Here is a 23,975-nt window from a genome sequence, read left to right on the forward strand (position 1 = left end):
AGTGCAGAAATGACAATAATCACATAAATTAATGATTTAAGTTGATCTCTGTTTATGCAGAATATATATACTGAGCTTCTGCTCTTCACTGGGAGCACAGCGGGGGGCGGGGGGAATCAGTGCTCCTTTCATGTAAGCTAAACAACTGAAATAACACCCATGTTCTTTATTTCAATTTAGAAAGAAACAAGCTACTGATCCCACTTTTACAGGGAACTGCTCAGGAACTTCTAAAAAGTTTTCTCCAATGAAAGCTTTACGTTAGGAAATAATACACTTTCTATACATACTGCCTAATCAGCCTGTAACCTCAAAAGAGTAGCTCACTATTATCTGCTGACTGAATACATGTGCAAGAAGAATAAATTGGGCTCCATAACATTTGATGCAAAGCAGTATATAACTTTTCGCTTCGCTTAGCTATTAGCCATCATTTCTAGTTGCCACTGGCCACCCAATCCTTGCAAAGAAATTTATCTCGTCTCACACTAGAAGCTGGGGAAAGGAGAAGCAGCAATGAAGGCTCTTTTGTTTTCCAAAGCATGAGATAAGAGAAGAGATTTGCCAAACCAAGGAATAAGGTGTGAGAGAAGACTCTCACCCAGGCTTCCTCAAACTCAGCCCTCCAGATGTTTTTGGCCTACAACTCCCATGAACCCTAGCTAGCAGGACCAGTGGTCAGGGACGATGGGAACTATAGTCTGAAAAAACATCTGGAGGGCCGAGTTTGAGGAAGCCTGCTCTTACCCAATGCTCTTGCCAATTCTGCTATTAGAAAAAGCCTAGGAAGATCTTATGTCCCCCCTTCTGAGTTCTCTGCAATTCATAGATAATTTGGGGCAAAAACCAGTCACCAAATGGTCCATCAACAACTGGAGTTGTGGCAACCAAATAAGTGGATGGATGATTACAATTAGGGTTAGCACAACAGGAAAAATGTCTCCAAAATGTAATGTTGGTTTTCTTAAGATCTGTAACATGCAGATGAAATCTCAACCAAAATAAGGTTTGCCAGATTAAGAAACAGACTTCTGTGTCACACCTGAACATCTTTAAGCAGCAGTGGCTAGGGCAACAGATACCTGCACAAGCTGCTCAGTCTGTGGAAACTCATGCTGCACTTAAAATACTGTGTATGTCTTTTCCTATGTAGGAATTAGTCCCATGTTAAAATAGTAAAATACAGAGTGATCCTACAGACAAGGAAAAGGAAAGGGATATTCCCCTTTTAAAAGGACACTGATATTGCTGCTTCTTAGCAAGATGTGACACTGGAAAACCACAAGCCCAGCTTTTATGTCCATTATTTCAACTCACACTGTAGAAATGTAATCCCATACACTTGGTTTTTCAACCCCCAGGAATGGTGCACTGTAGGTACCCTGATAAACAAGCCACAGCTATGTACACTTTGGGTACAGAAAGCTCTGCTATGGTTTAGAAACTTGGTTGGATCCAATGTAGCTAATATCCACTTATATTGACCCTGTTAATTTTTCTTTTTCCACTGTTTATGTCTTAAAAGAGCTAAGAAAACAAGCAATGTACACTCCAAGAGTTGCTTGACCTGATCAAGTAAGGGAGATCTATGCACTGAAATGGCCATCCATTTGTGTAGCTGTCACACATGTATCTGTACCACAACCACAGGCCACACCGTGACTGGATACACCTTTTGTTACGCACAGCCTGCGCAGCCCCACTTAGGCCTGCTGTTCTTTACGTGCAAATTGTTGCCTGTGTTTTAGGAGCAGGAAATCTGGTGGGGTGGTGAGACTCTGTCACCCTCCAGCAACTTCACTGTAGCTTATGGGACAGTGAAGTGGCAAGATTAGGGCTGGGCAGGTGGATGGGCAGAATCAATCTGGGGCTCCCACCAGAGCAGTGGTGCAGCCCTGCCCCCTCCCTCTCGTTAAGTGACAATGGGAGTGCGGTGGCACAGCAAGCTTCAACCACACCTGCTACGGAGTTGGTTTGAGGTCAGTATAAGCAAAGTGAGTGATGAACAATGGTGCAACCCTATATTCATGGAGAGCAGGGTATCTCCACGGATCATGTGCTATTGCCATTCTAGATGCAGAGGGAACTGCATCTTGGAGGGCAATTCCATTACAGCTGAGGCTATTCATCTGTAGGCATCTTACTGGCCTGCTGCTGGCTCTTTGTTCCTACTTCTGCAGGGAACATGCTGATCCACTGGATGCTAATGCTTAAAATGCAGGATGAGCTTGTCGTTAAATGGACCCTGCTAAGGCACAAGAGAAGGATTATAATAGGGCTTCATGAAGGCAGGGAGCGAGCTTGACTTATACCAAACCAGACCTATGGGTACACCTACCTCATGATTGTCAGTAACGACCAGCAGCAGCTCTCCAAAATTTTAGGGAGGAATCTTTGCTTGCAAGGCATGTGCTCTGCCACTGAGCAATGGAGCCTTTTTCCACGTTTATACAAATGTGCATAAGCCACCTGCTTTTATTTTGGAGAAGAGCAAGCAGAAAGCCAGCATGGGGTCCCCAATCCAGATCAGGAGCACATTTCAGACTGGAGACCTGTGGCTGCTTTTTTCCAAAATAAAAGCACCCAGGTTAAGTACTCTTATATAAACATGTCACATGAAATTTTGTCCTTGCTGTCAATGCTAGTTAAAAAAGGAATACTGTTAAAATGTTTGTGCCCTGCAACTAATCAATTTTCACAAATTTCACAAACGCCCTCCCACCAGATGTCAAAGAGAAAAACAACTACCAGACTTTTAGAAGACATCTGAAGGCAGCCCTGTTTAGGGAAGCTTTTAATGTTTGATGTATCACAGTATTTTAATATTTTTTCGGAAGCCGCCCAGAGTGGCTGGGGAAGCCCAGCCAGATGGGCGGGGTATAAATAATAAATTATTATTATTATTATTATTATTATTATTATTATTATTATTATTATTATTACATCTGTAACCCGAGTAAACAGAGCTCAATTTAGTAGTGCAGCCACCCAACTGCTAGAAATAATGTAAATAAAAAATGCTACAACTATTTTTGAAGCATTTTAAAGACAGTATGTATTAATAATTGCCAAGGATTTTAACAAAACGTAAGGCAAAACCATGTTGTTAAGCAAAAACTTGATGTTAGTTAAATATAATGTTAAGCAAAATAGTAACACTTTACCTGTTCTGCACACATCATGAAATATTCTTAATAGAAGGTTTTTAGTAATGCGCCCAGTTCTTCTGATAGATTCATCCAGTTTATTCAAGGCCCAGTCAAAATGTTGTGTCTGCTTGCTTTGAATAGCTGTAGGGGGTTGCTCTTGAACTTCTCCCTTCTCTTTCGTTGCAACTGTAAAGAGCCTTGCTTGGTAGATCAGATGCCTACAAAACAAAACAAATCCCGCTTTGAGGGCAGAAAACAGCTATACTTTGTGTCTTACAATTGCTGAGCATTCAGAGCTGAAGCAAACCTCAAGAGTTTTAGGGGTAGGAAACAACAATAGCTAATAGTTCTCTGTTTGGAAAGCAATGAAAAAAGGAAGCTGGCCAGAGAATAATAGAATCTTAGAGTTGGAAGGGACCCAAGGGTCAACTGGTTCAACCCTTACCACATGGAATTAAAACCTGCAAAGCAGCACTCAACTGCAAAAAAACGCTATTGTACTCTGCCTGTACATACAGACATATGTATACACACGCACACAGAAAAGAGCTGCAAAGTAATAAGTGGAAGCTATGACAGCTGGTGCTAAAGAGATTGTGGCAAGGAGGACAGAAGAAACATGGGGGCCTGAAATAATGTACTGTCACCTTTTCACCAGGACCTGAAGTTCCAAGATGGCGGCGCGTTCATACGCTGCGGCTCTGAGCTCCCAATACCTCACCTACTCACGCACAAAACTGGTGACAATAAAGTACAGTGGTATCTTGGGTTACATATGCTTCAGGTTACATACGCTTCAGGTTACAGACTCTGCTAACCCAGAAATAGTGCTTCAGGTTAAGAACTTTGCTTCAGGATGAGAACAGAAAGCAATGAAAAAAGGAAGCTGGCCAAAGAATAATAGAATCTTTGAGTTGGAAGGGACCCAAGGGTCAACTGGTTCAACCCTTACCACATGGAATTAAAACCTGCAAAGCAGCACTCAACTGCAAAAAAACACTATTGTACTCTGCCTGTACATACAGACATATGTATACACACGCACACAGAAAAGAGCTGCAAAGTAATAAGTGGAAGCTATGACAGCTGGTGCTAAAGAGATTGTGGCAAGGAGGACAGAAGAATGCTCCGGTGGAGTGGCAGCAGCAGGAGGCCCCATTAGCTAAAGTGGTGCTTCAGGTTAAGAAGAGTTTCAGGTTAAGAACGGACCTCCGGAACGAATTAAGTACTTAACCCAAGGACCAACCAACTTGTTTTAAACTATCTTAAAGCAGAAATGGGCAACATTTTTTAGTCTGAGGGCCACGGTTCCTTCTTGGCAATCCTCCACATGTTAAGGGTGGGTGGGGCCAGAGGTAAAAGTGAATAGAGCAATGAATGTCACTTTTACCCTTGTAGAGTAGGGCTATACACAGACCCTCTGTCTTCCATTCAGGCAAGCAAGCCATTATCAGAGATCAAGCAAGCATTTCAGCCAGGCACAAAACACTCAAAGGAGGTGTGTAAAAAGGTCAGGTAGGGATGTGGTCTGGATAGAGTCCTGAGGACCAGACAGAAAGACTTGGAGGGGGTATTTAGCCTCCAGGCCTGAGGCTTTCCACCCCTAATCTAAAATCTACCCTAGCTGCTGAAGACAGCTATGGAGAAATGTAAACTGGGGGCTCCATGTCACTGGTTGCATTTATATGTAATGCTAAAGCATGGTTCAGTGCTATATAAGACATGCTTGAGCAAAGTGCTGCAGGCTCCCCACTACTCCATCCTTCTGCATACACTTAGGAGGACAGCTTTAGCAGAGGTTTTTATTTTTAAGAGTCTGACTAATTTAACAAAACAAGTTCACAACCAATGGTTCAAAGTTGGCTTATTGAACTCAGCAGAGATTGTTTCAAATAGGAATCTCCTGGCTGAATGTAACTTTAAGCTGAAATTGTGTAAATTTAAAACTAACTCTGCTAAAGACCTCCTTGCAACTGTGCGTGAAGAGTGTGGAGCATGCAACTCAGGCTCATTAAGACATTCCTATGTTGTACTCATCCATGGTTTACTATTACGTGAAAATGCATATGCATTCTATGCTACAGAATTCTCCAGAGAATATTCTCCAAACTGTAAATTCTAATGTAAGAACCAGTTTTGCAACCCACATTTAAAAAATCGAGTAAATACCGTAATAAGTCAAGCTGTGATATTGCCAGTGTAAGTAATGAATAATGATTTTTTGGATCCAGTTGCATTACTGGGCATTGTGTCATTCACCAGTGGCAGTTCTGAAATGTGAGCTACAGAAAATGTGTGTTTGTTTTAGTTTTAAAAATGTGATTCATTTAATCTGATGAACATTTGAATTTATATGTATTTCAACTATATGTAATTGCCTTTCCCCCTATTTGGGTGGGTCGTTACTCTTAGCAATTCTATACCCTTGGCCATACAGTGTGATTTTTTTTTTACGGAAAGCTTTAATGCTTTACACACTTAAAGTACCCAGGCCTATACAATTATGTGTAACAGCAAAAAGGAATGGGCTTACTGTGGACAGAGCAGAAAAGCTGACATATGTAGCATTTATTTTAAAGTTTATATTGATTTTATTTGTGTTGCACTGAAAATACTGTACCATTTGGATAAGCTTATTAAAGAACGTACTCATGTAGCAGACCTGAGGGTTTTTTTTATATTCCTTTTACTTTAAAGGATACATTTCATACATACACAACATAATTAGAATTCAAAGTTGATGGTAAATATATGGTTAGTGACAGGCTTAGTGATTAACATGAGTCATTCACGCTGAATTTTCAATTTCAAGTTTGGTGCAAAAAAAATCAAAGAATGTGAATTCACTGCATTGCCCCATTGAATAAAAGTATCTGTACAGTTTTTGGTTGCCATCTGAACAAGTTTACCCATGAATAAACACGTATATTAACTAATTATATAATTTTCAATGCATTAAAATTATATGATTTTCAATGCATTAAAATAAATAGTCTCCTATTTTAAATGAAATTTCTCTAATATTCTCATTAATCAAGAATATTCTTGGGAATATTCTGCAAAAGATTATTCTCGAGATTTTAACATCACTAGGTCAGAGTACCTGAAGTATCATCATTTCCTACATGAAGCTATCTGGACCTCGAGTTCCAATTCAGAATGGCTTCTCTAGGTAAGATGGAGAGGGTGGCTACTGGAAACAGAGCATTTTTGGTAGTGATACATCAACTTTGTAATGCTCTCCAAAGAGAGGCTCAACAGGCAACTTTGTTGTGGTCTTTTCAGCTCTGGGTGGCCTATTTTAAAGTCTTAGAGTTGAATCCAATTGTGTCCTTCCACTCACAGAAGAGTCTCTAATCTAATGGAAACCACCACCAGTGGAAGAGAGGAGAAGAGGCAATTTTTGGCAATTTCCCTTTTTGCAGTATCTCAGACCACCTTCCCTTCTGCTCTGGAGGGATCTCCAATGCTCTGAAACAGATTTTGGAAGGTGGGGGACCCAGAGGAAAGTGGCTGGCCCTTCTATGCTATTTTGGACAGGGTACAAATTTTATTTTTATTTTCTCAGATTTTTTATTTTAAAATTTAGTTACTGTACAGTATTGCTAGTGTAGCTTAACTTTTGTTACTGATTTTATTCTCTGCTTTTTGGAGTTAGACACTTTTACATTGTTTTACAGATCATAGGGGTATTTTAATATAGTGATTGCCATTTTAAGTGTATTTTGTGTAAACCACTTTGTTATTTGACAGCATATAAACACAGTTAGTTAATTAATACAACTTCCAGTGAGATAATGCAAGGAGGCCCTGCTCAGGGTACTTATAAAGATAAGAGAATTTAGATGAGAAGTGACTTCACAGCAGTCAATCCCAATGTTATGAAAAATGCTTCCCAAATAAATATGCAAGAGCCCTTTGCAAAAAAAAATCTGGAAAAGACGGTGGTTCAGATACTATCTACATACCCCACAGAGTTTGGGCCCCATGTACCACACAGATAATGCCTCCTTGTACATATATCTTGGAAATGCCTCACTAACAGGCAAATAATACCATCCATGATAGATGGCCATCAGAACTTGTTTTGTGCCAGCTCTGTGGGAAGTGAAAACTGCTAAGGCAGTTATATGAACGCTGCCACCTCTACCAAGGTGCATAGATTCTCTGCTTTCTGGGCTTTCCCCAAAGGCAGGAAGGTAAAGGAACTGATAGCGAGGGGCTGCTCCCCACTCAGTTGGTCACATCCAAATCTGATTGGTCCTGCCCAGTGGAGCAAGTGGGAGGACCAACCATAGAATTGTAGAGTTGGAAGGGACCAGAAGGGTCAGCTAGTCCAACCCCCTGCAATGCAGGAATTATTCATCCATGGATCCCATCCTTCACTATAGGAAAAATGCATCTCTTCTGTCTAGGCCAGGGGTTGTCAACTGGTCCCTACCGCCCACTAGTGGGTATTTCAGGATTCTAGGTGAGGGGTAGGGGGTTCTACGGCACAAACTGAATCCTCCTTCCATCGAGCGCTGGTGGGCGGTAAAGTAATTTTACCATCAAGAAAGATGCATTAGTGGGCAGTAGGTATAAAAAGGTTGACTGCCTCTGATCTAGGCAGATCGCACAGCTCTATTTTTGTTTGTTGTTTGTTTTGTGCTGTGCTCCTGAGGTTTTGCATTTTTAGGTTTTTTTTTAAAAAAGGAACTTAGTGTAAGCTTCTTTTATCCCTGGAATGGCTACTAATAAATAATAATATATTTCATAATAGAACTCTTCAAATTGACAGGTATCACTGGTAAAACAGATTAGAAAGGGGGAAAGGAGATAATTATTCAGAATTTACTACTAGGATCGAACTCAGGATAAACATTGATAATTTACAGGATGTAAGTTAACTTACATCACTTGCTTGGACATTCATTTCATTTTATACGTTTATCCAGCTCTTCCTCCAGTCACTTCAGAGTAGCAGTCTTCCATACCTTTCACTGTATTTCAAAATGATTTTAATAAATATTATTTACTCAGGAACAGAGATCCGGAATAGAGATCTATGTTATGTTCAGTGAATATTACGACTGTGCATTGGATTCAGCTGAGAGTCAAATCAGGCACATTCAGAGGGACTAGAATGAGTTGGGTATGCACAGCTACAGAGAGATGCGAGTTGAGTTGCAACGGCCCAGAACGATCCATGACAGTAAGGGGGCAGGGCATGAGGCCGGAAGGGTGGAAAAAATATGTGAAAAGGCTGGGACCTACTTGACCAGCAGCTGCATCTTCCAGGGCAAAAGAAGGCCCAACACTGCACCTCTCCTTCCTGATGCATGCCCTGCCTCAAAGGAAAACCACTTGTGAAGCACTACCACACAGGATTGGATTCTCCCATTTACCAGCTGTTAAGCGGAAAGATCCAATCTTGTGTAGTGCTAGTGCACTCTCCTCAACTTCTTTAACCCGTTTTAACTGTATGTTAAAATACACTTTTAAAACCCATGTTTGGTGGACAGATCTGGAGTGGGGTGGGTGGACCCCAGGGCAGCACAGGGTGCCAAAGAGTAGATTTTGAGGTCCTTGCACAGTCATAATTAAAAGTCCCATCTTTTGTACTTTGTGTCCTTGCTGCTCCCAGGACAGACTTTCTACAGCTTATGCCAGGTGTGAATAACCCAAGCTCTACAGATGTTGCTGAACTACAACTCTCCCATCATTCCTGGTCACTGGCTATGCTTGTTGGGACTTAAGGGGATTGTGGCTCAGCATCACCTGGAAATCCAACATTTGTCACCCCCTCCTGACTTCAACCCAACCTTCCCCAACTGGGTGTCCTGCAAACGTTTTGGATTACGTCCCTCATCAGCCGAAGCCAACATGGCTGTGCTGGATGTGCTGATAGAAGCTGTAGTGCAGAACATCTAGAGGACCAAGCTGAAGAAGGCTGGCTTAGTTGAACAGATAAGAAAGAAATGAACACTGTTTATATGCAACAAAATGTGATGCGTTGCTTCTAAGCTTATTCACATGCCTACAGCAGCAGCAAGGCTGGAACTTAAAACTCAAAATGTTAAAGTGTGATAACCAAACTAATGTGTGTGCTAAAGACAGAAATCAAATTTCCTCTATGCCTCCCCAACAGAAGTTCAAGCAAAAGACATTCAGCCAGGGTAATTCCTGCTAACTGAAAATAGGTTGAAGCAGTATTAGCTCTAGAGACAACTTGCTCTACTACAAGCTCTTGAGTTTCAAATGATAACAAAATCTAGAACAATAGCCTAGAGCACAGGTCTTCAACTGGTGGGTCGGGATTCACTACTGGGTTACAACCTGAGCTAAGGAGGGTCTCAACAGCAGCACTACCATCAGACAAGGGGTCAGCACTTTGGGGCAAAGAATCCTACAAACGTTGGTATCAAAAAGGTACATTATAACCAGAGCGATCTGAAAATGAATTTAAGGAAAAACTTAAAGCATTACACAGTTGTATTTTAAATCCTTTGATATGCAACGTCTAACAGCAAGAAGTGAAAACACAAGTTAATCTAGCATCTTGACCAAAGTTCTGAAAAGGTCAATTCAGAATGATTTCAAACCTAACTCAGTCTACAGAGCCTGCTACATTACCAGCAGTACAGCATAAGGCCTCTGGAAATGTGACTTTGGTTCAATTGTCATGATGGAACCTTCAATTTCCAAAGAGCAAGTTCTAGCTTTCTTGCTATCAACAAATTACAGTGGTACCCCGGGTTACATATGATTCAGGTTACAGAGGCTTCAGGTTACAGACTCCGCTAACCCAGAAATATTACCTCGGATTAAGAACTTTGCTTCAGGTTGAGAACAGAAATCGTGCTCCGGCGGTGTGGCAGCAGCAGGAGGCCCCATTAGCTAAAGTGGTGCTTCAGGTTAAGAACAGTTTCAGGTTAAGAACGGACCTCCGGAACGAATTAAGTACTTAACCCGAGGTACCACTGTATGCGAAAATTTGATGGTAGTGGTATATCCTAAAGGGGTCTTAATCCAAGCAAGAAGAAAACAGGTGAAAAACCATTCCTCCCCCAAAAACCCCCTGTAATTAGTTCTAAACCCATTCATTGAATTGAGAGACAGAAGTGGTTGTTGGAGGCTCCAGGAAGCCACATACTCATAATCTCATTTGTATTTGATCAACTACAATGACTGAATTCAAACTTTTACAAACAGGAGTTTAAAAAGAACATCACTCAAAACTGAGCATTCTGGGTCATGGGTGTCTATTGAACTTGAGAGGTGCTGCACCATAGTAACCTTAAAAGGTAGCAGTTTGAGACAACTGTGTAGTGCAATGGAGACACAGCTTGCTAATAAAAATGAGCATGGAGACTTCTGCCAGCAAAATCTTTGCTTTTCAGACAGAAATTATGTAAACACTGCATGCTGCAATTTTTTTAACAGCAGGCAAGTCTAAAAGCCCAAAGTAAACAGAATGCCAGTAGCAAATGCCCATGACCTCATGTCTGTAAACTCCAATCTGAATTGCAAATAGTTTGTGCACCTCCATAGTTGTGGTAGGGAAAATCTTAACACTACTGAACCACAGCCCTTGTATGCTGCACGCTTGTTTTGTGCAACCGACAAAAATAACTTTTCTTAAAGGCATTTTCCTGGGTTCCTCTTGAGTCAGCTTTAATGCTTGTTGTGAACCTGCTCATTTCTTTCACTCCATCTGTTCACAATCTACTACTAGCAAGGCAGAGAATATTGCCAGCTGCCACCAATCTTTACCTTTATTTAGGGAAGCCCAACTGTTCCTTGCTTATTAATGCAATGTTTTGAGTGCCTTTGCGTAGACAGAAGAGTCTAGCTATAGTCTAACTATTCTGATGCTTAGATCTGCACAGGTGCTTTTTGTTTTCATGACATTTCATTATCATCCATTACCTGAACCATAGCACATTTTTTTCCAAGTACTATTACTGAACTTTAATTAAACAGCCATTCTCCCTGGCACCTATCTCAAGAACGTTAAATTTCAGGCAACCAAGTAGTGATATTTTTTTTTAAATAGAAAAGTGGCTCTCTTCTTCTTTTGGACCATCAATGTACCCCAAGCAGCTGGGGTCAGTAAAATTGTTAGCAGATTCATGAGTTCTGGGGACTTATTTGCAAGGATGCTATTTATTCTTTTATTATTTATACTGCTGCTTTGAGCTGTTTTAGAAGGCAAAGCAGGACCTCTTTTAAAATAATGAATACTTTTTTGGGGTAGGGGAAATTATATAAAGGAGCTTTAAACAACTCTTTTAAAAAGTCATTGCTGCATAAGAGTAGCATGTAATTGCCAGCTGTCACCAGGGCCCCACTTTTACTTATTTGCAGCCAGGGTGTAAGGGAAGAGCTGGCACAGCGATTGACCCAATATGCCAGCAGTAGGGTCAGCTCAGGACCCAATAGATCTTGGACTGGCTAATTTCCACCCTTATTCATTTAGCAGGTAGAATGGGGAGCTCCATGCTAGCTGAGCGATGCTCATGTCACTCCACAGGCAAAGGCCGGCAGGAGGCTGAGAGGGCTGCAGCCTTCCACCTTCTTTCTTCTCTGGCCTAGTAAGATTGTCTTCCATGAAAATGGTCTTAACAGTGAGTCCGTAAGTGACTGTGGAGGCCAATTCTGGATCCACACGTCCTTCCACAGTGGGGACGTAGGTTTCCAGGTGGGTTTGCATTGCTCTGAGAGTCCTTTTTTATCAGACCAGTATTACAGGTTCCTCACTCAGAAGTTGCAGTACCCCAGTTTAATATACATAAAAATATATCCAAGAGACATGTCAACTGTGATGGCACATACTTATTGAAATGGCTGTTTGCAGGTGCGCAGAATCACTTCATATTGTGGAAAGGTTTAGTAACATTCAAATCAACTCTATAGCATTTGAAGAGCAAATTAGTATAGGCAGTGTTTAGTATCACCACCTCACAAGCTACTTTTGTAATGTTTGTAATGGTGTGTTCTCTCAGTAGGATTCACACTTTTGTTATCCTGAAGCAAGCCTGTCACTGTTTTCTCAACCTGTGTCAGACATGCAGATGACTATGTGAACATGCAGATCACAGGCCAATCTGTTTAAAAAACCCACCTGTCGCAACTTAAACCGTAAGCCAAATTGTATGTAAGATTATTTACCATAACTATTCCATGTTGATCTCAAGAACAAAACTTAAAGCAAAATGCTGCAGTGCAATCTTAAGTATGTTTCCACAAAGAGGAAGCCTAACTAAGGGCTTACTCTCTAGGAGGTATGCTCATGATTGCAGCCATTGTTCACAATTCCAGATTAGTGAGAAGTGGGGAACCTGTTATCTTCCACATGTTGTTGGACTCCATCAGCCCCAGCCAGCATGGCCAATGGTTAGGGATGATGGAAACTGGCCTTGCAGATGTTGCTGGGCTACACAGATGCCCCATCCCAGGTCTGTATCAAATTTCAGATTATATTGCCTGAAAACAGTGTAGAAAGCCCCAAAAGTTATACCAAGGAAGGAAATTGTTAACAAGAAAAAGGGGAGAAACACCACAAGCCACTCAAGAAATTCAGTGGCAGCTTACTGATTTATTACAGCTTTAACTTATACTAGATTTCAACAACTTTTCTGTGCTTCTGGTGATAGCTTGCATGTGGGACTGAACCAGGACAGATGTAACATCACAGAAAGAATTTACACATCACTTGTAAATACAGTAGGTTTCAAAAGAGTCAGGTCACACACAGCACATCAAGTGCTCAAGAACTGCAAGTGTTCACAAACCAGCCTCTGAACTCTTTGGGATCAAAGTCATGAAGCTATGTGTGCTTCCATACATATTTACTGTGGACTTGTTCCCATGCCTCCCAGCAAATATAGGGCAGTATTCAACTAAATAATTTCCCTGAATCTGCTCCAGAGGCTTGGGGGATTCCATAGAACATTGGGGGTAGGGGCTATGCCAGCCCCAAGATCTGAATCTCTTCAGGGCTTGCTTATAGATGCAAGCCCTGGAGAGAGTTAGACAGACTGATTTTATATGCTACCCTTCATCCAAGGATCACAGGGCTGTTTACAGATCCAGACCTAAGAGCTGGCTTAAACATTAAGCAGAATCAAAGTTAGGGCTTTTCAGACATAGACTACATCTGCTTCAGGCTACAGCTACAGGGCTGTATGTTTGAATGCTTCCATACAACGCACCTCCTAAACCAATTCAAGCAGGGACTGTACATGTGTTCCCAGGCCCAACAAAAATATAAATAATAATTCTCTCACTATACCAGCTCAGATCAGGAAACCAGTCCCTCTGCAAGCCTTTGCTCTGGCAGTTTAATACACTGAATACTAGGAACAAGGCCTTTAGATTTGAGGATGCTCTACCCATCAAAGCGAGTGAACTTTTCCGCCTTTTTGCAAGGCTTGCAATCTCAACTTACATTCAGGTAAGTGATTTTCTGGTGTACTTGCTGGTATGTTTTGCCAATAATTAAAAAAATGTACCACCACATTACTTTAATGCTTTAAGCCATTTTAAGGAGGAGTTCATGTGTTGTCTTAAAACAACATGCCAGGAAGGGAAAAAAACTTGTCTGAACCTTCCTCCCAAACATGCTAATTTCCCACATGCAAGGAGATGTTAATAGAGGCAAGCTTTCAAACCTGTAATCTCTGCACTTGTAGCCTGAAGGCAAACATCCCAGGTGGATAATTCTGCCACAGTCATACACACTTACCTGGGAAAGAGACTGTGTAGAAACTATACCCTTAAAGTACATTTGAAGCACATTCTTTTCCTCAAACAACTCACAACCGACTACAGCGCGGGAACAGGGTCAGGCCAATGGCCAACCAGGTGTCTCTGGCAAGACCTCAGCACAAGAACCCTCTCCCATCTTGCGCTCTGCAGCAACCTGGCATCCGGAAGGATTACTGCCTCTGACCTTTAGAGGCACAGCATAGCCACTGTGGCTAGTAACGCTATACACGTGCTTTGAGGGGTGGGCATACAAGCCTAAGCCTCACCGGCCTCAACAGCACTTTGCTTTTCTGAGCAGCCGTGCAAAGGGGTTTGCAGCAAAAGCCCTTAAAAAAACAACAACTTGACACCTTGTGCCCGGAAGTAAACCCCGCCGAGTGCAACTGCGTTCACACGTGCACTCCCGAGGAAAGCTCAATGCGATGGTCACGGAATTCGGGCCCCACTCCCCCAGCCCTATTTGGTTCTTGTGAAAGAGGTCAGGCAAACAGCACTTCGGACGCCCAGTTCTGCGAGGATTTGAACGCCGGTCCCGAAAGCAGCGTGGGAGCCCCCCATTCCCGGCCCGGCCAGCACCAGGCCGGCACTCCGCGGGATTTACTCCCGAGTAAACGTGCCCACAAGGCGCCTCCCCCGGCGACTGAGAAGCCCAGAGGGACCCCCGTGACCTTCCCCGCCGCCCCGACTGACTCTCGCCCGCCAGGCCGGAACCACCCTCACCTGCTGCCGCGGGAGGCTGCGGCCTGTGCGGAGGGCAGCGGCGCCCGGGAGCAGAGCGTGGCCCCCACGGCGCGGCCTCCTCTCAGGGGCAGGAGAAGCGAGCGGAGCCGCGAGGCCCACCTGAGGAGCCCAGCCATGATCTTCCTCCTCACGCACGCACCGGTCAAGGGGGAGCACGTGACAGAGGCCGGGCGGAACCACGGCGCGAGGAGAGGGCGGGGCGCGCGCAGAGGCGGCGCCGCCGCTTCCGGCTCTCCTGAAAGGAGGAATAATCTGGCTCGACGGGACTCAAAAGGCGGGATTGTGTTTCCCCGCCGCTCTTTAAAAGGGTCTCCCTCCGCTTTGGGGCGTTGCGAGAGATAAAAAGGTCTTCTCTCCCCCCCCCCTTTAAAAAAATGGTACCGTCCGAAACTGTCGGATTTATTTCAACGGGAGCTGGAAGGTGAGCCCGAGAGGCATCCTCGGGCCAGTCAGAAGTGTAACCCGGAGTTTCGACATATCGAAATCACTTGTTATCGACTTTGATTTCTAAGAATGAAGGCCCTGGCTTCTCACACGGGACGGCGGGGCTCCCGGGAGCGGTTTGTCGATATAAGCGGCAAAAGGAGTTTGAAAGGCGACTCGCAAAACTGAGCGGCAGTTTTCTCAACTTCGGGAAAAGCATTGGTTGGCCTCGCTTTTCGCTCACCCCTCCCCTTTGCGTTAAAGTCACGTGAGAGAATCCCTCGACTTCTGCTTGAGCATGCGCCCTTCCCGACTGCGCCTGCGCGGAACGGAGAAAAGTTTTGCTCGTAGCAGAAGGTTGTTTGATTCGCCCGCGGGCCGGTCGTAGGAGATCCCTGGGACGTTCTTTGGTGGGCAGTGACCGTAGTCCTTTTCCAGCTTTGTGTACCGCTGACAGTACAGTCCTTTGCTACTCAGAAGCTAGCGCCACTTAGTTCTATGGGACTTACTCCCAGGTAAGGGTGCATTGGATTGCAGCTGAATGCTGCTGTCCTAGGTACTCTTACTTTTATTTTATTTTATTAAATTCCTATACCGCCCTTCATCTGAGGATCACAGGGCGGCTTACAATAGGAAAACACACAAAAAACGTAACAAACACACACGCACCAGTTTAAAAGGCCATATATTGTTTAATCAGCCAAAGGCCTGGGAGAAGAGAAATGTTTTTGTCCTGCACCTTAAAGTTATGTAACAAAGGTGCCAGAAGAGCAACGCTAGGGAGAGCATTCCGCAAATGGGGAGCCACCACACATTCCAGTGCTTCCCCCTCGGGAGCCGGTGCCAGGCTGGGGGATCCTTTAACTGCTTGGCTGAGGGGAGCGGCAACCGCAAACTCCTCAGCCAAGCAGTTTAAAGATGCAGAAGGAGAAACAAGCTATATCGGCACCTCGCTTATGCAGCTTTTCTCTCCCTCTGCACAGTCTTGGTGAAACTGCCACTGCTCCTGAGTCCCTCTGCTAGCAACGCTTGCTGGAGGAAGTCGCTAGCAGAGAGACTCAGGAGCGGTGGCGGTTTCACCAGTGATATACGGCTGAGTGAAGCTGATATCGTGGTCTACTCTTCATACCGGTCCTGGATGATATATTGATGTATCGCCCAGGTCTACCAATCACTCACTAAAAAGGTAAAGGTAAAGGACGCCTGACATTTAAGTCCAGTCACAGACGACGGATTGCGGCGCTCATCTCACTTTACAGGCCAAGGGAGCCGGCGTTTGTCCGCAGGCAGTTTTTCCAGGTCATGTGGCCAGCATGACTAAGCTGCTTCTGGCACAACAGAGCACCAAAACCAGAGCAGCGCACAGAAATGCCATTTACCTTCCCGTCGGAGCCGTACCTATTTATCTACTTGCACTGTTGTGCTTTCGAACTGCTAGCTTGGCAGGAGCTGGGACAGAGCAACGGGAGTTCGCTCCGTCGCGGGGATTCGAACCGCCGACCTTCTGATCGGCAAGCCCAAGAGGCTCAGTGGTTTAGACCACAGTGCCACCCACGTCCCTTACTCACTACCAGATCTTTTTAACTGGAAATGCCAAGGATTGAACCTGGGATCTTCTGTATGCAAAGCATGACACCAGTCCCTAATCCAGCAGTTCTCAACCTGTGGGTGGGTCCCCAGATGTTGTTGGACTACAACTCCCATCATCCCTGAGCTCTGGCCTTGCTAGCTAGGGGTGATGGGAGTTGTAGTTCAACAACATCTGGGGACCCACCCACAGGTTGAGAATGGCTGCCTGTGGTGCCTCCCCAACAACACTTGAAGAAAGGTAACAAGTCACCATGTATATTTCATACACGTGTTGCATTGCTCTGTGTGTTTTGTAAAGGAAGAGGCTTACTTTCAAAATCTGCTTCTTGAGAGGATTCTTCAGGAAGCATATTCAGTCTTCGGATACTATATAAGAAGAACCTTCTTATTCATGCTAGTGACCCATCTAGTCCAGCATCCTGCTCTCACAGTGGCCAAAGCCCACAAACAGGGCATGAGCACAACAGTGCTACCCCCACTTTTGATTCCCAGCATCAGTGGAAGAAGAACATAGCAACTGTAGCATGCAGCCGTTGATAGCCTTATCATCCATGAATTTCTCCCATCTTCTTTTAAAACCATCCTAATTGGTTCAAGAAAATTGGAGATATGAAAGGAACATTTCGTACAAAGATTACCATAATAAAGGACAAAAGTGGTAAGGACCTAACAGAAGCAGAAGACATCAAGAAGTGGTGGCAAGAATACACAGAGGAATTATACCAGAAAGATATGGATGGCTCGTACACCCCAGGTAGTGTGGTGGCTGTTGAAGCTACCAGTATGAATTTGACCAAACTGCGGAAGACAGGAATCACGAACAGTCGGACACGACTAAATGACTAAACAACAACAACAACAAATTGGTGGCCATACATGGAATTATTACTGCAAGGGGATGGCAACTCAAATCCCAACCATCCATGATGACTGATAAGTCTGGTCCTTCAGTTGGTATCTGGGGATCAGTGTGGGCCTGAAAGATACATAAACTGGCAGCCCAGAAGAAAGGTTTTCATTTTTGTCCTCCTGTTCATTGATGGGACAGACTTGCAGCTCTGCACACTCTTCACTGTATCAAACTTCAATGGAAAAGATTTATTTTCAACCAGGAAACAGCTTTCTTCAAATGGCTTTTCCTTCCTGTTTTCATAAAAAGGTGGCATACAGTTTGCCTTTTGGGATGAAACTCTCTCATTCAGGGGCAGTGGGCCTGCTGAACTCAACATTAAATATACTTGATTAAACCTGAATCTTTCACAATTCTGTGTGGTCTTGAATTTGTGTGTGTTTGTTACTGCAGTAGGGAATGCTGCATTTGATAATTTTCAACTAAAGAAAATAATGGAGATGGCATTTAAGGGATGGTTTCTGTTTATGAAACTGTAAGTTATTTCACCCTTGGTGGATGGGCACCTGACTTTCATATGGCTACTTCCTTTTTTATTTAGCCCCATAAGTGCACAATGCTTTACAGACTACAAAAGGACAGATCTCTGGCTCCAGGGAGCCCACAATCTGAAATCCAACACAAGAAAATTGTACTAGTCCTTTCCTCTTACTGGGCCTCTTTCTCCACCTACTTATTATTTATACCCTGCCCATCTGGCTGGGTTTCCCCAGATATGCTTACAGCATATCTAAAAACATAATAAAAACCTCAAGCATTTATTTGTTTGTTTGTTGCATATATTTATCTCACCTTTCCTCCAAACTTGATGTAGGATGCATGGTTTTAGTCTAACAACCCTTCAAAGTTGGTTACGGTAGGGTTGCCACATTTCGAAAAGTGAAAATCCAGACACAAAAGTTGTTGAGCTATTTTTTGAAAGTTGTTTGCAAAGGGCAGGCAAATGTCCCGATTTTTAAAATTTCTGACCAGACGCTATTTCCGAAAGGCAAATCCTATATGCGTCCGGGAAGTTCCAGACATATGGCAGCCCTAGTTAAGATAAAAGATAGTGACTAGCTCAAGAACACCCCAGTGAGCATGGCAGAACAGGGCTTGAACCCGGGTCTCCCCAGTCCTAATGTGATACTTTAAGCCAGAGTCAACGTGGTGCCCTTCAGATGTTATTGGATTATAGCTCATGTCATCCTTAACCAAGGTAGGCTGCGGCTTAAGGACGATGGAAGTTGTGGTCTATGGGGCACCTCGTTGCCAGTCCCTGCTCTGAGCACTGCACTGTGCCACATTGGCTGTTTACATCATGTTTGCTTAGCTTTGCAGTTAAGTGCATAAGCACTGTGCTGTCTTGTGCTGGGGCATAGAAGCTTAGTTGCAATCCTGTCCTGTTCGTGCAGAGCAGCAGAAGAGAGCACAGACGTGTAAATGGTTTGCCTTAAGTGCGGTGAGAAATAGGTGAATTTGTTGTAGCTGAAACAAAATGCAATATATGCACGGGATCACCAAAGTCATGGGGTGGGGAGATGTAAATACTCTATTACAGTATAGGCTGAACATTGATATGCTTTGGAAAATATTAGATTAGTTGTTTTATTATTGAAGACATAAGAATGACTTGTATTGGAAGTAACAATAATTACCACCAGTTTCTTGATTGAAAAAAACGTATTACCAGATAGTTCCACTGCTGTATGATAACCCTACAAACCTCATTATCTACTTACTCTGTTTATATATATATTTTAAGCTTTTCTACTCTGCTTCTTAGTCAATAAGGCACCCAAGGTAAGGTAAAGGTAAAGGGACCCCTGACCGTTAGGTCCAGTCATGGCCGACTCGGGTTGCAGCGCTCATCTTGCTTTATTGGCCGAGGGAGCCGGCATACAGCATGACTAAGCTGCTTCTGGTGAACCAGAGCAGTGCACAGAAACGCCGTTTACCTTCCCACTGGAGTGGTACCTATTTATCTAGTTTGACGTGCTTTTGAACTGCTGGGTTGGCAGGAGCAGGGACTGAGCAACAGGAGCTCACCCCGTCATGGGATTCAAACCGCCGACCTTCTGATCGGGAAGTCCTAGGCTCTGTGGTTTAACCCACAGTGCCACCCGCGTCCCTGAGGTACCCAAGAGTGGCTTACAAATATCAGTAGTACAACAGTCCTTGTGCTTAAGCTTACAATCTCAAAAAAAACAACAACCCCAAAAACCCTGGAATACAAGGAAAGAGGGATGGGGAGGGAGGAGGGAAAAAGCATGTTCAGGCCTCAGTGTTTAAAAGTTACAGTTCCTACAATGAACAGCTAGGATAGAAACTGTTCAGGAAACTTGAGGGAAATGGTTGCTGCTAGGTGACTGCTGAGTGTGAGTCAAAAGGCAGCAGATCTCGGCAAAGTCTAATAATTTTTTTTATCTCCTTGTCTTTATAAACTGTCCAGAGAACTTGATTGATGAGTTGTCTAGAAACGGAGTGAGTGAACAAATAAATAAATAAATAAAAACAAATAAATTGAGTGTAATAGAGTTCCATTAAAATTAATGGGAGATTTGCTACTGATTTCAGTGGGATATTGATTGCACTCTTTGAATGCTCTGAAGCATTAGACTGGAGTGCCACTTAAGATCTGATTAAAAATGAACATGATACGTAAGACTAGCACCGTATCTATTAAAATGTGTTAGTCATCATGTCTCAAAATAAAACGCAATTATTCGTAATCAGTGATTTATTTATTTTTTAACTTGAGTTTCCACTGGGATCTAATATTATCTCAAGGGTATTTCAGTGTTGACACTGACAATTAAGAGGAAATATTGTTGTCTAATGCCTGATCATTTCCCCAGAGTACCACGTGGTGGTGGTGTTTTTTTATACCCAATTAAATTATCTCCACGGCTAAGTATTCAGCAGCAATGTAGCAGACATTTTAAAAATGAATGTTGTAAATATAAATCCAAATATGATTTATATTTCTCTAAATTCATGCCATTACCTTGCAGCTGCACCCGCATCTTCACAAGGAGCAATATCTGTGATGTGTGATAATGCAAAGTACAATAAAACAAGGTATGCCTGTTCATAAAATGCTTATCCTGCAACATATTAATAAGATGAGTGCCACCATTAAGAGGCAACTTATTTACCAAAGCACAGGGTTCAATAAAAGGTCTTGCCCTGGCGCATAAGACTGAGAAAGATGGTGCCCAGAACATCTCCCTGAATAAAACAGAGGGCAAGAATTAAAAGGCCCAGCTGCCAAGTGGCTGGCAAAGTAAGACAAATCATATACATAAGAGGCGCAATTAGGAGGACCAAATTGGGTTGCCTGTTATACACATGGTTAAAATGGATACGAATTGGTTTGAATGCAGCCAGCCATGGTGACGGCGAACGATCAGGATTGATAGCAGCAGCAGCTTTCTGTGCCTGTTACCCTCACTGTCTATTGGGTCCTATAAACTCAAACTTGCCCAATCATTTCCCTTCAACAGTCTTGGTTAACAAATAAACCAGCAAACTCTCTTGGGCAAAGCCCTGCAGGCATCCCTGGGATAGGTTCTCCACACGGTCCTCTGGGATGGGTGTCACTATCCTTTTTATGTCTTCTGGCTGCTCCATCTTCTTTGCTCTTCATGTTTGTCTGGCATGGATGCACAGGCTGAAACCATCTGTGATACCCTTCCCCGCCCCCAGCTCTCTTTTCTGGATAATTTAGATGGCACCATACTTAAGAATCTGGGAATTTTTTAATTTCATTTTCAGGATGACAAATCAAAAGGTTGGGCAAGCGTGCCATGACATAGATGCTTTTCCCCCTACCCCTTTCTCCTTTTTTTCTGTTTAGGTTTGCTTGATTTAACATCCATGACTCCTCTCCTCCCCCGCCCCCATCCTTCCTGATTAGATTACATTACACTCGGTCATGGGAATGCGCTTTGAGTCTGAGCTGGAAACTGCAGGGAATAGCCTGCATGGAGGCTGAGAGGGGACGGGGGACTCTTCGTGACATGCTTTCCGGTTAAAGCAAGCCGCAGTTGACCAAACATGCCGAACATGCTATGCTCAGCTGTTGCACGAGGGGCAAAAGACCAAGCCTTTGATTCTGCCCTCTCCTCCCTTTTTCTGACATCCTTGCCTTACTGCATTTCCCACAGGGCATTTCCTTTCCTTGACAGGCACCATCCCTTGCATCAATTAGGAGGGCTGTCCTCTGGTCCCCGAGGCTGCGATCTGGACTCCTTCCATTCCATTCCCTGCTTGCTCCCTTCCCCCAGCTCTGACTTCCGTCTCTCTTGCTGCGCTTATTTACCTTGTCTGCATCATTACAGTGGTATCTCGGGTTACAGACGCTTCAGGTAACAGACTCTGCTAACCCAGAAATAGTACCTCGGGTTAAGAACTTTGCTTCAGGATGTGAACAGAAATCGTGCTCTGGCGGCACGGCGGGAGGCCCCATTAGCTAAAGTGGTGCTTCAGGTTAAGAACAGTTTCAGGTTAAGAACGGACCTCCGGAACGAATTAAGTTCTTAACCTGAGGTACCACTGTACTTTTATAAAGAGGGAGGAAGCAGCAATTAAAAGGTCAGACGTTAGAAGTTCTGCAAGATTGCAAATTACGTCATAAGCCAGGTGGTTCCTTTTTAAAAAAATTTCAATAAAATCATTACAAAAGAAATAAATGATGTCCTCTATCTACCTAAGCTTGGAATATAATTTCATAATAGTTTGTATCCATATGCAGAAAGTCAGTTATGGATTATATAGTGTTGCTCATATTAAGAGTCCTTGGTTACTATTAAATTTGAAGTGGAATGTCAAATTGGGTGACTGAAAATAATAGAATTGGACATTGTCTTGGAATTTACATTCTGATAATTAACAGACTCCATTTTTCAGTCAATTTTGTTTGATGCACATCCTTCAATGTCTCTTCTGTAACAGATAAGCTTTCTCAACAATTTATTTATCTCTTACACTCCTATGATGTAAGTAATGGGCTCCACCTGCTAGCCTGATCCCTAAAATATCACATCGCTATTAATATACTTCTTCTTAATTGTGTTTCGTTATTGATATACTTCTTAATTGTATTTCAGTTCAACAATTACTTTGATAAAATACATATTTTGTTATGGGCAAATGGCTTTAGATTCCTATTAGGTCCATAAATTACCATATAGCATAGATTCAACACAAAAAACAGCAACAATTTGTTGTTGACAGTGGACAGCTGGACATATAAAGGGCCCCATTAGCTTCAGTAGCTTAGGGTCTCATCAAACCTAAATCCGGCTCTGTGCATTGCTGTGGAGAACATCATCTCTTGAGATGGCGGATGCTGTGAACTCCGCCCTCCCTCCACTGAAAGCTTCCAGTGTAAATATGTGAAGAATAAACCATAATTCTTAAAAGACGTGGCAGTCTCCACCGTGTCTTGACTCCCAACGGAAACACGACTGGGCACCTGGCTGAGTACTGGAACCACCTAAAATCTTGCTACCACTCAACAGAGATTGAGGGTGGCGTGCAACCTTTATAACAGTATGTAGGTAGTTTCAGTGGTAAGCAGTGTGGAAGCGAATTCAGTGCATTTCTGGCACACATTCCATCATCTCAACTTGGTCCCCAGCACCCAAGCTTTCAATGATTTCATGCCTGAAATGCCCCTCTCTTCACGGTGTTTGCTGCCTGTGAATGGGTGTTTGTGTGTGTGGCCTTGTCACTCAGCCCTAGTGCTGTAGAAACCCTTACTCAGCACGACGCTACATTTCCTCCAAATTCACCCCCATCTTTCCCTTTCCGTCTACTACAGTGAGACAATTATTCATTATTAAACACTGAACCTCTCCCACCCAGCTGCCCTTCTTCCTCTAGCCCCAAATGACAATGCTTTTCAGCACTTGGTGCCAACCGCTGCGAAGAGCGAATCTGATAGCAACCAGTCTCGAGCTGAAGTCTACCTTGATTCCTGCTGGCATGGCAAAGCTTCCTTCAATTCACAGGGGGCTCGAGAAGCACTGAGATGGCAGAGATTGTTGTGGCAGAAGCAACTGGAAAATGTCCTGAGATTGAAACACAGACATATTAACATCACCCTTGTGGACGCTAATGACTTGCACTTTAGAATGCCAGAGGCTCATCCTGTCAGCTAAAACAAAGAAAAAACACATTTTTAGTCTCCAAAGACCTTAGATCTTTCCAAACTCTCCGGGCAAATCCAGCCATAATGTATTTTTGCAGCAGAAGGGGGCAGCTCATGCATGCCACTGGGGGAATCATTGCCCAGAGTTGCTGTAGGCAGTGTAGTTGGTATAGCTAAATAAAACAGCAGCGGAAAGCCTGAGAGAGGTTCGGCTAGTAATGGCGTGTCATATAATGCATTGCAATCAAATCTAAACAATTGCCAATCAAGAGGG

The 23,975-nt window shown here is 43.4% G+C and overlaps 1 protein-coding gene across 1 annotated transcript in view; it reads right to left on the reverse strand.

The window, feature by feature from the left end:
• LRPPRC (leucine rich pentatricopeptide repeat containing) overlaps window positions 1-14,794 on the reverse strand; it is a 116,112-nt gene extending 101,318 nt beyond the window's left edge. Inside the window, exons 1-2 of the mRNA XM_081854507.1 lie at window positions 14,622-14,794; window positions 3,165-3,367 (exon numbers count right to left, since the gene is read on the reverse strand). Of these exons, the coding sequence (XP_081710633.1) occupies window positions 3,165-3,367; window positions 14,622-14,758 (340 nt within the window). The 5' untranslated portion in view covers window positions 14,759-14,794. The remainder of the gene's footprint in view (window positions 1-3,164; window positions 3,368-14,621) is intronic.
• Between the last annotated feature and the right edge of the window lie 9,181 nt (window positions 14,795-23,975).

Source organism: Podarcis erhardii, assembly GCF_964252035.2.
Source record: "Podarcis erhardii genome assembly, chromosome: 3".
In the NCBI taxonomy this organism is placed as follows: domain Eukaryota; kingdom Metazoa; phylum Chordata; class Lepidosauria; order Squamata; family Lacertidae; genus Podarcis; species Podarcis erhardii.